This window comes from Ursus americanus, chromosome 9 (assembly GCF_024610735.1).
Source record: "Ursus americanus isolate L20-20 chromosome 9, mUrsAme1.1.p, whole genome shotgun sequence".
Classification (NCBI taxonomy): Eukaryota; Metazoa; Chordata; class Mammalia; order Carnivora; family Ursidae; genus Ursus; species Ursus americanus.
The window spans coordinates 9,614,600-9,628,956 of NC_142135.1; the positions used below are offsets into that span (position 1 = coordinate 9,614,600).

The following is a 14,357-nucleotide window of genomic DNA, read 5'->3' on the forward strand; positions in this document are numbered from 1 at the left end:
GACTTCTCCAATTCACCTTTGTTTTCTCCAAGCCTGGGCAGGGAATAATCGGCAGGGGTGCCTGCATCGTCAAAACTAACCTCTCTGGGGGCGCCTGGGTGGCTCAGTTGTTAAGCGTCTGCCTTCGGCTCAGGGCGTGATCTCAGGATCCTGGGATCAAGCCCCGCATTGGGCTCCATGCTCTGCTGGGAGCCTGCTCTCTCTCTCCCACACCCCCTGCTTGTGTTCCCTCTCTTGCTGGCTGGCTCTCTCTCTGTCAAATGAATAAATAAAAATCTTTAAAAACAAAAACAAAAACCTAACCTCTCTGGACTGTAAAGTGAATTCACGCAAAGGAGTGTGACGCTGTGGAGAAGCCAGACCTAAGCAGTGGGCATAGTAAGTGAGAGATTTAGAGAAAGCCTACTCAGGAAATAGTGAAAGCGGAAAGGACCTGGAGCTGAACTTGCTCTCATGGAATAAGGGAAAACTTCTGTAATGGAGGTGATACAAGTCTCAAGATGACCTGCCGTCCTTTGGTTTGTCCCATAAGGAAAGGAAGTGCAGGGACAGAGGCCAATCTGAGCAAAGGCACGGAGGGAGGCAGGACGCAAGCCCGAGATTCTGCGGACCCAGAAGGCCGGCTGCCTGGCTGCCGATGGTCAGAGAGATGAAGTATATTGGTATGAACAACTTTGTTCCTTGGGATGACTTGGCAGGAGCGTCAGGCCTCATTTCCAGGCTGTGTTGGCCAATAACCTTGACTTTGTTCTGCCCAGCCTACCATGCTGAACTTTGAAATTGGAACAGAATGAAAGAAATGGAAAGAGCCTTAGGGATTCTGTGGGTCAGGGTATTTGAAAACCTCGGTGATGTGTAGCTCTTTGCCATATCCCTGCACCATCCTTCCTATTCCTCAGCTTTGTTCTCTAAGCCATCTTGCTCTCGTGCACCTACTCAGACGTGTGATAATATCCACGAAATAAAGGTTTTAGGCTCATTTTAATTTATGCTGATTTTAAATATCACTTAAATCAGTATGTGACTCTTCAACATAAAAAGCGCCTGCCTTCTTCCTTCTATCAGGAGTACAGGGGTCACTTTCAGGAACTGTGATCCACTCCCTTCATTAAGAAAATAAAGAAACTGAGGGTGGGGCGGGGGCTAATTTGCCCAGGGCCACCGAGGAAATCAGGGCAGGGCTGGGTTCGCTCTGCCCCGCTAGCTCCCCCTGCTGTCGGTTTCCCAGTAGTGCTGAGCTTTGTCCTGGGTCTGCCCAGCTCTGGGTGGAATCAAGTCTCCCGAGTCCTGTGCCTTGTGTCGGAGGCAGGTGCCCGTTCCACCTACCTTCCTGCCTCCCTGTGAAGCCTCTTGGACTGCGATATCAAGGTCACCCGAAGACAGAAATCTTCTTCTCCTCTTCGACCATACACCCATTCTGTTAGTAGTGGAAATACAGACTATATTATTATCACAAAGGCAAGAAACAACTACTGTTGGCGAGAATGTGGAGAAAAGGGACTCTTATGCTCTGTTGGTGGGAATGTAAACTGGTGCAGCCACTGTGGAAACCGTATGGAGGTTCCTCAAAAAACTGAAACCAAAATAAAAATAAAATAAAATAAAATAAAAAGTTGAAAACAGGCAATACCATATGATCCAATAATTCCGCTACTGGGTATTTATGCAAAGAAAACAAAAGCAGTAATTCAAAAAGATACATGTACCCCTGTGTTTATTGGAGCATAATTTACAGTAGCCAAGATATGGAGGCCACCTAAGTATCTATCGATAGACAAATGGATAAGGAAAATGTGGCATGCGTACACAATGGAATATTACGCAGCCATAAAAAAGGACGAGACCCTGCCATTTGTGAGAACATGGATGGACATAGAGGATATTATGCTAAGTGAAATCAGTCAGACAGAAAGACAAATACCATATGATCCCACTCGTAAATGGAACCTAAAAACAACAGCAACCAACAAATGAACAAACAAAAAGCCGAAACAGACCTATAAAGACAGAGCACAAGCTGATGCTTGCCAGAGGGAAGGGGCTGGAGGACAAAATGGGTAAAGGGGAGTAGGAGATGCAGGTTTCCAGTCGTGGCATGAGTAAGTCATGGGAATAAAAGGCACAGCATAAGGAATATGGCCCATGCTACGGTACCGGCCTGTATGGGGGCGGATGGTGCCTGCACTTGTGGCGAGCACAGCACAATGTGTAAACTTGTTGACTCACTGTGTTGTCCCCCTGAAACTAATGCAACATCGTATGCCAACTATTTTCCAATTTAAAAAAAAGAAAAAGGAAGGAGGCAAGGCTCAGAGGTAAGGCTCAGAGAAGGTGTGTAACTTGCCCACAGTGACGGAGCTGGTAAACCAGCTGGAAAACCAGAGCTCTGTCCCCAGCCTCCAACCACGGACTTCCCAGTGACCACTTCCCTTGTCCACGGCTTGCTCTCGCAGGAGCTCATCACCGCCTGGTACATTGGGTTCCTGACGCTCATCCTGTCTTCATTTCTCGTCTACCTGGTTGAGAAAGATGTGCCAGAGGTTGACGCACAAGGAGAAGAGATGAAGGAGGAATTTGAGACCTACGCAGATGCCCTTTGGTGGGGCCTGGTGAGTCACCATCGTGAAGGCCCCCCATGGGGACTGACGCTTAGAGAGAGGTGGAGGGCGTGGCATGGGAGGGCGCGGGTGGACAGCTGCATGTGGGCACAGGCCAGAGCTCCCTGTGCAGGGAATGCGCTTGGAATGGGCGTTTCCTTAGTGCTTGCAAGGGGTCAGGGCTGGGAACAGTCTGGGCCGGTGACCTCTGGGGCCCTTGCTCCATTAGCTGTAGGCTGTTATCAGCTAGGCCATGCACGTCCAGACGGACACAGCAGCAGAGTCACACAGGCGCACTCAGACCTTCAGACACACCTGGAGGCCCACGGCTCATACCCACGGGACATGTGATACTAAAGCTAGCATTTTTTTTTTTTTTAAGAGAGAGCATGAGCAGAGAGGGGCAGAGGGAGAAGGAGAGAGAGAATCCTTAAGCAGACTACCTGATGAGCACGGAGCCCGATGCAAGGCTCGATCTCATGTCCCTGAGATCATGACCTGAGCCGATATCAAGAGTCGGATGCTTAATCGACTGAGTCACCCAGGCGCCCCAAAGCTAGCGTTTTTTGAAGGCTTCCTTTGCTCCAGAGCATTGCTCTAAACACCTTACATTTATTAACATAGCTTAAATTCAAACAACTCCTATGATTAGCCCCTTTTTTTAAGACAGGGAAACTGAGGCATGAAGTGGTTAAGTAAGTAATTAATCCAAGAAAGATCTCTGAGCCACTTAGTGGATGACCTGGGATTTGAACTCAGGCAGCTGGGCTCCAGAGGCCACACACTGGACCGCTCTGCTGTCCTGTCCTGCACATTCACGTGCACACCGTAACCTACGCTTGTAAACACACCAGGACTATAATGCATCAGTGCACACACGGGCACAGATGTGAGACGTGCACACGTAGGCACACAGTACATATCAGTACACTCGTCGGCACGCACATACTGGGAAACGGCAAGACGCAAAATCACACGTATGTAAATATGCCAAGAGTGCACGTGCACGTGTTTGCAATGATTGAAGAATTTGTCGACTGATCGACTCTAAGTAGGAAATCCTTAACTTAGAAACAGGCGTGGTCACGAGGCGCCCATAGAATTACGTGGCACCAGGTGCCTTTTCTTCCATGGGAAACACATCCCCAAGCAGTAAGAAAGGCTTACGGGTGGAGCTTGGCCCACGCGTCCCTGACCTCCCTTGCCCTGCAAAGGCCCACGTCTGACCTCTTCTCTCTCCAGATCACACTGGCCACCATCGGCTACGGAGACAAGACGCCCAAAACGTGGGAAGGCCGCCTGATTGCGGCCACCTTCTCCTTAATCGGTGTCTCCTTTTTCGCCCTTCCAGCAGTAAGTTCTCCAGCGTTCTCCCTAGTGTGACAGGCGGGACCCCTCCCCGCCCCCTGGCCCCAGCTGCACCTTCCAGGCTGTTCCACAGGCTAGGCAGCTCCGAGTCCCAGTCTCAAGGCTGCCTTCTTTAAGCTGACTTAGTCACCCCCCTCCTCCGGGCATAGCTCTGTGAAGGCATTCTGACCCGCACTGCATCCCCCTCACCCCCTCAGACTGTGAGCTCCCTGGGGGCTGGGAGTATGTCTCCCACCCACCTCTCCCCAGCACCTTGCATATGGCGGGTCCTTCGTCTACAGGAGCTCCCTTCCCTTGTCCTACCATTTTGTTTACTGGCTTAGGTAAAAAAAAAAAAAAAAAAAAATGTATCTCCCTCAAGAGTGACTACTTGACCCATGATAGAATATCCTCCCCAAAGCCCAGTTCCGTAAGCATAATAATACTCAACAACAGTCGTAGAAAGAAAGCTCTTGTTGGATTTACCGTGTGCTGGACTCATGCCAAACGCTTTACTTACATTGTCTCATTTAATCTCATTTAATGACAACATGGTGCATTTGGTGAGTTTTTATCACCGTCGTCCAGAAGAGAAAAGCGAGGCTCAGTTAGGTCAGTCAGGTTTCCACGATCACAGGGCTATTGGGTTGTGGGCTCGGGCTCTTAATCACGAAGCTGGAAAGAACCTTCTTATGGGGCAAGTCCGTGTCCACCGCCTTCATCTCCCAGACCTGGCCTTGGTGATATTCTCCTTCCACATTCCCTATTTTGTCTGTTTTTCCTAAGCTTCCTGACCTTGGGCTTGTGACCTTTGTGAATCTCAGTTTCCTCTTCTGGAACAGGTCGGGGGCTGTGGGGTTGCTACATGGTCTCAAAGCTCTCCCAACTTGAAAAGGGAGTGCTTCTACCCAGGTAATCCACATGCAAGTCTGACCTGGAAATCAAAACAGGTCACGGTTCTGGGAAATTCCAGTAAAAGTCTTAAGTGACCATTTCAGCAGCTAAAATATTTTTTACATTCCGTTAGCATTTACTGGGCATCTGCTCTGTGTCATGCTTCTTGCCAAACGGCTCCGATACATGGCTTCAGTTTTTGCTTAACGAAATTATGAGGAAGGTGCTATGAGCCCACTTCCCTGCGGAGGAAGTTGAGGTGCAGTAGATAAGAGGCTTGCCCGGGCTGTCCCCTCTGAAAAGTGGCAGAGTCAGGAGCTGAAACCAGGCCTTTCTGACATCAAGGCTCCACATAACCCAGCAACCTACTCCCTGGAAGAGAAGAAAGAAGCCTTCATGGCCCTGGGAGTGGGGGTGGGGCACCCAGAGAGGCCAGCGGGACTGACCCGGGCCTGACTTCTCCCTCTAGGGCATCCTGGGGTCAGGACTGGCACTCAAGGTACAGGAACAGCACCGGCAGAAGCACTTTGAGAAAAGAAGGAAGCCGGCCGCTGAACTCATTCAGGTCTGTGTGCCTGGGGAGGAACGGGATCGGGACTGAGCTCCCGCGTTCGTATCTGTGTGTGCTTGTGCAGTGGTGGGCATGCCTGGGGCTGGGGATGGGACCCGGAACCATGCTTGCTTATAGATGGCTATGGATGTTCCCGTGGTGATCTTTTGACCTGTCTTCGTGGCGTGAACATGACCATCCCGACACTCTCCCATCCAGATTCTAAGCCAAGCGAGAAAGGGTCACAAGACTCCAATAGGAACCAAGCAAGCCATTGGCTGTTTTACTAGCACTATTGGAGTGGAGAATTTGACTTGAGCCCGAGTCCATACTAGGCTTCTCCCCTTCCACTTCCCACCCTGTCCTGACCTGGAGACCCACGAGGAAGAGCCAGGCTAGAGTCCAGGTGCATAGCTAGTTGGCTACAAGGAGACATGGCCCCTCATATCTGCCGAGGACAGAGAACCCATAAGCCAAGAGAGGAGGAGACATCTTACATGTGCTCACTATTGGACAGTTGGCCCATTTGTCCTTCCCAATAGACCATGTCGCACCAGTAGGTGTTGGACGCCCGGCAACTCCATCATTCCAGCACCGTGGGCTGGAGGACGGGGAGGACAGCGCGAGCTGGGGAGGAAGGCAGAAGTGCTCCTGCTCATGGTTTTGTGGGTTGTTGAGAGCACAGAGAAGAGGAGGGTGGGGTACCCTGACTGCAGCTGCGTGGGACACAGTTTGTACGTGACCGCCCACCATGAACTTGCAGCCGGTGTATCGAAGGTCCCTGTGGGTCTGTGGGTCTGACACTGGATGGTGCACGATGTTATCCTACCTAATACAGTACCATGGCCAGTGCCCGTCTCCACGCGTCTGCTCCATTATCTCCCAAGCCCCCGACCGTCGCGGTAGTCCTGAAGTTCTAGTACATTAGAATGGAAACTTCGTCTCCACGGACGTCTCTTGCACCCAAACTGGCACCTGTTGAAGGAGTCTCAGAGAAACGTGCGGCAAGAGCAACCCCTGTTCCTTCTGCGGATTCTATACCGAACCTTCCACTGCATTTCTCCACACCCCCGCCCCAGCAGAACCAGTTAGGGCTCCAAGAGGATGGGTCAAGGAAGGATTTCTTCCCAAAGGAGCTACAAAAGCCAGGAAACCTGGCTTCCCTGCATGTCGCCTCAGTGCATATACTTCAACTCTTAGGAGTCGAGAGCTTCGCAAACGTTTGCATGCTGTGGGATTCTGCGTGAGCGTGGCAGTGCTCTCTGGTGACCCCAGCCCCTCATTTCTCCCCCTCAGGCTGCCTGGAGGTATTATGCTACCAACCCCAACAGGATTGATCTTGTGGCGACTTGGCGGTTCTATGAATCAGTCGTCTCTTTTCCGTTCTTCAGGCAAGTGGCGACCTGTCTGCGTGCTCCGGGGGCGACTGGCCATCCCTCCTGTGGTCTGTATTTGTGCCTGTGGTTTTATCGTCTCTTGGAGAACGGGGCGTGGTTCCCAGTGTGTGCCCCCTAGTAGAATCATCTGGGAGCTTAAATAATTCCAATGCGTGGGCCACACCCAGGCTAGATGAGAACGGCCAAGAGTGGGGTCCAGGCACCTGGATCGTCGTCAGCTCCCCAGGTGACCCCACCAGGGGTTGCCATCTAGACCGTGTGGAGTGGCTGACAAGGGAATGTCCGACCACTGTTTGAGCAGGGCCGGTGTCTGAGGAAGTGGGGAGCCAGCGCAGTGGGCCTCGCGAGCCGTTCTGGATGCTCCCCCCCCCCCCCCGCCTGGCCGTGGTCTGTACGCACAGACTCTTCTGGCTACTGGGAACAGATAGGCAGGAGAAGCAGCGGGAGGAATCCTCCAGTGACCCAGAGATGTTGTTTTGTGTTCTCAGAGGTGGGAGGTTAAATTAAAGGCCTCAGGGGCATCTGGGTGGTGCAGTCGGTTAAGCGTCTGACTCTTGATTTTGGCTCAGGTCGTGAAGGATCTCAGGGTCCTGAGATGGAGCCCAGGTCAGGCTCCATGCTCAGTGGGGAGTCTCCTTGTCCCTGTGCCCCTCCCCCAGCTTGTGCGCGCTCTCTCTCTCTCTCTCTCAAATAGATAAAATCTAAATAAATAAGTAGTTTAATTAATTAATTAATTGTCTCAGGAGAAAAATAGAAAGCTCTGCCCACGGCCAGCCCCTGTGAAAAGGAAGAGGGAAGTTAATAGTCACTGGATATCCAAGAGATCTGAGTTCAGGCTTCGTTCACTCCTCACAGGCCCCTTTTAGGAGAGGCCAGAGGCCCTCAAACGCTCGGATGTATTAAAATCAGCAGACGACTGTGGAAATGCGGGCCGTGCACCTGCCTTCAGCCATTTCAGCGTAAAGCATCTTGGACAGACGCCCCAGGGCTAGTCTGACAGAGTGGCTCATGTCTGCTCCTGGAGCCAGGCTGAGAGGTCGGGGCACCAGGCTCCTCTCACAGTGGGGCAAGCTGGGGTTCAGAATCTTCGGACATTTTGGCCAATGCCAGCCATATCAAGAGGCCCCCGAAGCCCGTGGCCTTTTCACTACTTGGGCTACTAAAACAGACCAAGCCTCACCCCTCTCCAGGTTTTTGTTTGTTTTCAGATTTTATTGATTTATTTGAGAGAGAGTAAGCAAGAGAGACAGAGCACAGGAGCAGGGGAAGAGGGAGAGGGAGAAGCAGCCTCCCCGCTGAGCAGAGAGCCTGACATGGGACTTGATCCTAGGACCCCGAGATCACAACCTGAGCCGAAGGCAGACACTTAACCGACTGAGCCACCCAGGCACCCCCTCTCTAGGTTTTAGATACTACAATCCTGAGACGGGACTAACAGTGCGTGGATGGAATGTGGAACCGTCATACTTCGTGGGTTCCAAGGAAGAGTAGAGGGACACCAGCCTCACCCCTGGAGCTGGGCCCGGCTCTGAAGTGCATATCTGCCATACCCGTTTGATTTCATGGACCATACTATGACCCAACACTAGCCGAGTGGCCCCTCCATCCCCAGCTCACTCTCCCACTCACTTATCACAGGACCTACATCCAGTCCCTTCACCCCCATACCAGATTGTGGCACAGATTTAAGGAGATCCCAGAGATCTGGGTTCCACTGGCTCGTTTCCCTGCCTAAAACCCTCCAATGGGTGACCGAGACAATGAAAATAAAATCCACAGCCTGACCATGAGCGACAGAGCCCGATGGCAAAGAGAAACCATTTGAGCCCGAGTATGACATGATCAGATCCGTGTTTCAGGAAAATGACAGGAAGGGTATGGAGGTAGATGGGACAGGCTCAAGATTCTAGGCAAGGAGATCAGCTAGCAAAGCCTGCAGCATTCAGGGTGAGAGTAAGCCACGGCTTAGACCAAGGTAGGAGCTCGAGAAGGGCGGGGCAGGGAGGAAATAAGCAGAGGGAGGATGTCAGGGAGTTACCACTGGCAGAGGCCTTAGGGAGAGAGGAGAATCAAGGCTTCCATAAACGAATGATGGAGTTTGGGTTTAGGGACTGGGTCTCCTCATCCGCAGTTAGAGTCACTGGCTCAGAAGAGGGTCCCTGTGGTTCCTTCAATTCTAAAGTTCTTTTTTGCCATCATCATTTCTGTTTAGGGATGACATCAGTCTTCTTTTGGGTGGCAGGAGTCTTCGAAAGGGCAGGGGGCCTCCCTTGAAAAGGACAGAGTGACCTTGGACTTGGAGGCAAGAACAGGTGCAACCACTCTGAGTGCAGAACCAAGATGATTTCCGTTTGCTGTGCAGCCCAAGGTCTTGGCAAGAGGCCCATTCTTTTGGGGTGATTTATTATAAATAAGGCATTGTCCTGGCTGTCAGAGACTTGGAGGAATACATTGTACTGCAGACAGCTGCTGTGATATGGGAATGGCTTTTAAACTGAGAGAGAACATTCATTTCTTTCTCTTTCTTTCTTTTATTTCTTTCTTTCTTTCTTCAAGGACAAAAGTATAAAGTCAGTAGAGAGGTTCACTTAGCAACCATTTTGAAACAAGGTAGTCCCTTGGGAAAAGAATGTCCCTGAATTTCAGCCCACTCTCTATATTTCATGGTAAAGCTGTCCTCACCTGCCTCCTACAGGTTTTTTGTCTTTTGTTTATGCTTTTCTAAAAAAAAATAACTTTAGTATGTTTCATTTACTCTAAAAAGTACTTTCGAAAGTGAACAATTCAATGGTTTTTTAGTATATTCACATAGTTGGGCCTTGATCACCACTGTCTAATTCCAGAACATTTTATTGCCCCAGAAAGAAACCCTGTCCCCATTAGGAGTTATCCTGGTGCCCCGTTTCCCCCAGTCCCTGCAAACTCTAATCTATTTTCTGTCTCTATTCTATCTATTCCGGACTTTTCGTATAGAAATGGAATCTTATAGTATGTGGTCATTGAGGTATGGTTTCTTTCACTTAGCACGTTTAAGGCTAACGGTGATGGATGATGGTGGTGGATACTTTTTATTTTTCTTTTGTTACTACTTAAAATTATAAACTCATTGTTTCTGAATTGTAAAGAAATTTAGAGAGCTGTCAGTCCAAACCCAACTTAGTTAGAGAAGGAACTGAGGTGTCTAGGGGTTCAGGAACTTGCTCAAGGCCACACAGCATGTTGGGCATGGTTGAGACCCAGCCCAGATCCTCTGATTTCTTGACCAGTGGAGACTGTGTACACTTAGGACAAATGGGCAGTGGGAGTCTGAGAAGACACAGGGAGAGCCTCAGGGGTTGGTAGATTGTACATTCTTACGTGCAAGCACATATGAGGGCAGGCATTTAAGACCATCTGTTGCTTTCCATCAACAGGGAATGTGCCTACCACTTGGTTCCCTAAATATGGTAGAATGATCTAAGGCACATGTGTGCTGTCTGGTATGGTGCACTAGCCAGATGTGGTTTTGGAGCCTCTGGCTGTTACTAGTGCTGCTGAGGAATTACATTTTAGATTGTATTGAATTTTAACTTAGTCATATGTAACTAGTGGCTACCATATTGGACAAGCATTAGGTATTAGAACTGAAATGGAGACAAGACTTAGGCCCAAGAAGTAGAAGTTACTTGACCAAGAAGACCTAGTTCATTGTTTGTATAACCAGAACTTTCGCCTTTTATGACCAGCATCAAGATTATTGGAGGGCTCAGCAATGGAAAGGGGGCATATGTAGCAATTCTTCCCCATGGCCAAGTAACATGGATCTGCTTTCATAGATGCTGTCTCGTTTCTTCCTTAGAATGCCCTGGAAGAGAAGAAGAAGGGGTAACTCCATTTTCGTAACCCAAATATTACCGGTGAAGAGTCAGAGCATCAGTGAAACTAATTAGCTCGCCTAAAGTCACCCTTCTACTAAGTGATGGAACAAAGATGAGAACCCAGGTCTTAGGCCAAAGCCCACTGTAACTCTGGGAAGATGAGAACCCAGGTCTTAGGCCAAAGCCCACTGTAACTCTGGGAAGATGAGAACCCAGGTCTTAGGCCAAAGCCCACTGTAACTCTGGGAAGATGGGAACCCAGGTCTTAGGCCAAAGCCCACTGTAACTCTGGGAAGATGAGAACCCAGGTCTTAGGCCAAAGCCCACTGTAACTCTGGGAAGAAAAGGTTTTTTAGGGAGAAAATTGGGTAAAATTAAGACAAGACAGGGGTTACTGGGATAATCATACCCATTTCTGAAGATTCTTGTCATGAAGGTCAAATTGATAGAATGTGTGGAAGCACCTGTCACAGTGCCTGGTCCAGGCAGGTGTTCAGTCCCTGCTGGTTGAATCTCGCTGGGAGGCAGTCCTGGTGTTAGAGCAGGAAAGAAAGACACTAAGCACCCGAATGTAGTCTGGGAAACCACCGTTCGTGATAACAGGGCTGAAACCCTCTGTCTGGAATGTAGTTACAAATCTTTTATGAACCTCTCTTATGGGTGAGGCACTGTGTTTGGCACTGGGGACATAACAGTGAACAGAAAGGGGTCAACTCTGCTGGTCCTGTGACAAGGGTGACTGAGACGTGGACAGGGAAGTGCCCCCTGGATGTCTGTCTCTTGGAGTTTGTTGGAGCTTTGCCTGCAGCAGTCTCAGTGGAGCAGTGGGCATAGAAGCCAGCTTGCAAGAACCAAAGAGTGATGTGGAAATGAGCACGTGGGGACAGCAAGTGCAGGTGCCAGCTGGAGTGGAATGTGGGGCCAGGGATCTTGCCTTGACCAAAAGGGTCTAGTAGGGAGGGATCAATGGGGATGCAGTGGGGAGGGGAGAGACTGGAGAAGAGAGCAGTGCAGAGGGAAGGGTTCTGAAGCATGAGTGGAGGAGCGGCGTCAGGGACGTAGACCCTGCATCCATGTGTGCAGAAGGGAAGCAGAATGGGCAGGGCCAAGTGTTTGAGGTTACCGACTCGGTGGTGGAACACGGGGCAGATCGCTGTCCGTGAGAAGTGAGTCAAGGTCAGAGCCTGGGAGGGAAGGGAGAGGTGGGGAGTGTGGTGATAGAGAAGGCATGGAATCCTTGTCTTGGAGAGTGAGAAAAGAAATAGGTGGGGGGGCTCTATCTCTTTAACACTGCTCCCCATGGTACCCCTGTGCAGGTCCTGCCCTCGCCCAACCCCCACCTTTTCCCTCTTCTCTCAGTGCTTTCCCTACTTCCAGAGTCAGACACCCAGAGAATTCTAGAAAAGCAGAGTGTTTTCTGTGCACATGCTACAGGTAGAGAGATGAGCCCAGAGGATGTGTGACCCCTCCAAGGCCACCTGGGATTAGAGATGGAGCTGACCCATGAGCTGGAACCCCCCCAGCTGGTCCCTCTGCTTCTCTACCATGATGCCTCACACCCCATTTCTCCTACCCCCAGATCCCAGGGACAGGCCACTCGTTCAGCATTTATTGTGCATTTCCCATGTGCCAGGGTACAGGATGCTCAGATTTCAGAGCCGAAAACAACAGAGGCCCTGCTCCAAGCAGCTCAGAGACCATCATATGATTGTACAACTGTGTGATCAGAATCCAGTCCCACGTGTGAAGAGATTAGCTCAGCCTAGACCCTGGGGATTTGGATAACAAACTCCAGGAGGGGCCCCTCCAGCTGGAACTTAAAGGAAGAGCAACACCGTTCCGGGCAGAACCTGGGCAAAGGCTCAGTGTCTGGAATGTGTGCATACCACTCGTGGTTAGGAAGGTGGGCTCTGGAGCCAGATCACCTGGGTTCGAATCCTGACTCTGCTACTTCCTAACTGTGAAACCTTGAGCAACATTCTTAACCTCTCTGTGCCTCAGTTTTGTCATCAGGAAAATGGGAACAATAATACTCCTTCCCTCATAGAGTTGTTATGAGGATTAAGTGAGTTAATCCATCAAAAGAACCGAAAATAGTATCTACCTAATAATTATTGCTCAATAAATATTAGCGAAGATGGGGATGACGTCAACTATGATAACGTGGTGACAGAGTGACAGGGGGTGTGGCACTAAGTGATGAACTTTCTGATTTCCTGATCTGTCCCTGCTACTAAACGAATCCCTTGAGCCCCGCACGAGGCCCGGGCCAGAGCAGGTGCTCTGTGGGTGTCATTCTGTGGGTGAGTAAATGAATGAATGGCTGGGAAGAACCCTGAGAACTTAGAGCCAAGCCTTTGCGGTGGGGCCTGGGGTCTGGCTGGAGAAAGTCGGCTCATTCACTGGTTCCCCTGCGGACTCACCATCTCCCCCTAGAGCTCCACTGCGCACCTTCATTTCATCAAGAGATGTTTTGGGGCCCATTGTGGGAGAGGCGAAGCTGTTCATGCAATTTATACTTTCTCTATGGTTTTCTTTCTCATCCCCTCTTAGGAAAGACCAGCTGGAGGCAGCAGCCAGGTATGTGTCTGATCATGAATTCCCTTCTTCCCACCACCATGTCGGGACAGAGGGGCCAGTTCTGTATGGCTTGGGGACCCTGGGCGGCAAGCTGGTCACGAGCTCGAGTTTGGGGCTCAGTGCTGTTGCTGACCACCATATTCCTCTGCCATTTTCATGTGAATTTACACAAGGACAATTCAGTTGTGATCATAGCTACAGCCACTGGGTGAGGAGAATGGGGTTCTGTGCCTGGAGTCCTTACATATGTTTCTCACTTGGTCCTCAAAGCCACAGTGTAAGACCGTCCCTAGTACCCCCATTTGTAGACTGAGATTGAGGCTCTGAGTGTCTGAGTTATCCCCCTTGCGACACACAGCTACCAAGTGACAAGACCAATATTCCAACTCCGGCCTGAATATGAAGACCACGTTATTTCCATTATGTATTGCTTCCTTTGCTTCTCGGGTTCACAGATGACTGCTCAAAAAGTGAATTGAGGCGATCATTCGTGATCCCCCGTAAACCCCAGCTCACCCCAGACTGCTGCAGAGGCGGGGGGGCTTCTGGCTTCTGAGCACTTCTGTGTCCCTCCCTTCTCTCTCCCTCTCAAGAAGATGTCACCATATCAGGGAGATTACGGCCCCTACTCGAGATTATAAAGAAAAACCATCTCTCACCAACGTCAGTTTATTTATATATTTATAATTATAAACCTAGATGTAATTTAATCTCTTATGTTGAGAAACGCCTTGTGAGGTCTTGCAGTCTATCTCCTGGACACTAGGCTCAACTGCTGTCCTTCTAGAGCTGACGGAATTCGGGTGGAGGGGGTGGCACATTATAGGGGCCACATTATAGGGGAACCACTTTGGACAGTGGCCTTTGGGAGGCTGGGTCCAATCCTCTTGAACAGGGTCCATGATGCCCCATCCCATCTGTAATCCCTCTCGGAAGAAACAGTCGCAGACACACCGGTTAACCCACACGCGGAAGCAGAGTTCAGACGTTCTGCTTCCTCCGTGTGTGTCTTCAGATGGATGGAGCGTTTCTTGCCTGGACCCAGTTTGCACTGTAGGGGCGGCAATTGGGGCTAGCATAGAGGGAGGCCGAATGACTGACAATGACAACATCAGAGGACATTTGTCATCAAAGA

The 14,357-nt window shown here is 50.3% G+C and overlaps 1 protein-coding gene across 1 annotated transcript in view; it reads left to right on the plus strand.

Annotated features, from left to right (window-relative positions):
- Positions 1 to 14,357, plus strand: part of KCNQ3 (potassium voltage-gated channel subfamily Q member 3) — a 127,478-nt gene that overhangs the window by 80,304 nt on the left and 32,817 nt on the right. Inside the window, exons 5-9 of the mRNA XM_087864890.1 lie at positions 2,454 to 2,609; positions 3,840 to 3,950; positions 5,308 to 5,403; positions 6,685 to 6,779; positions 13,196 to 13,222. Coding sequence (XP_087721016.1) covers positions 2,454 to 2,609; positions 3,840 to 3,950; positions 5,308 to 5,403; positions 6,685 to 6,779; positions 13,196 to 13,222 — 485 coding nt within the window. The remainder of the gene's footprint in view (positions 1 to 2,453; positions 2,610 to 3,839; positions 3,951 to 5,307; positions 5,404 to 6,684; positions 6,780 to 13,195; positions 13,223 to 14,357) is intronic.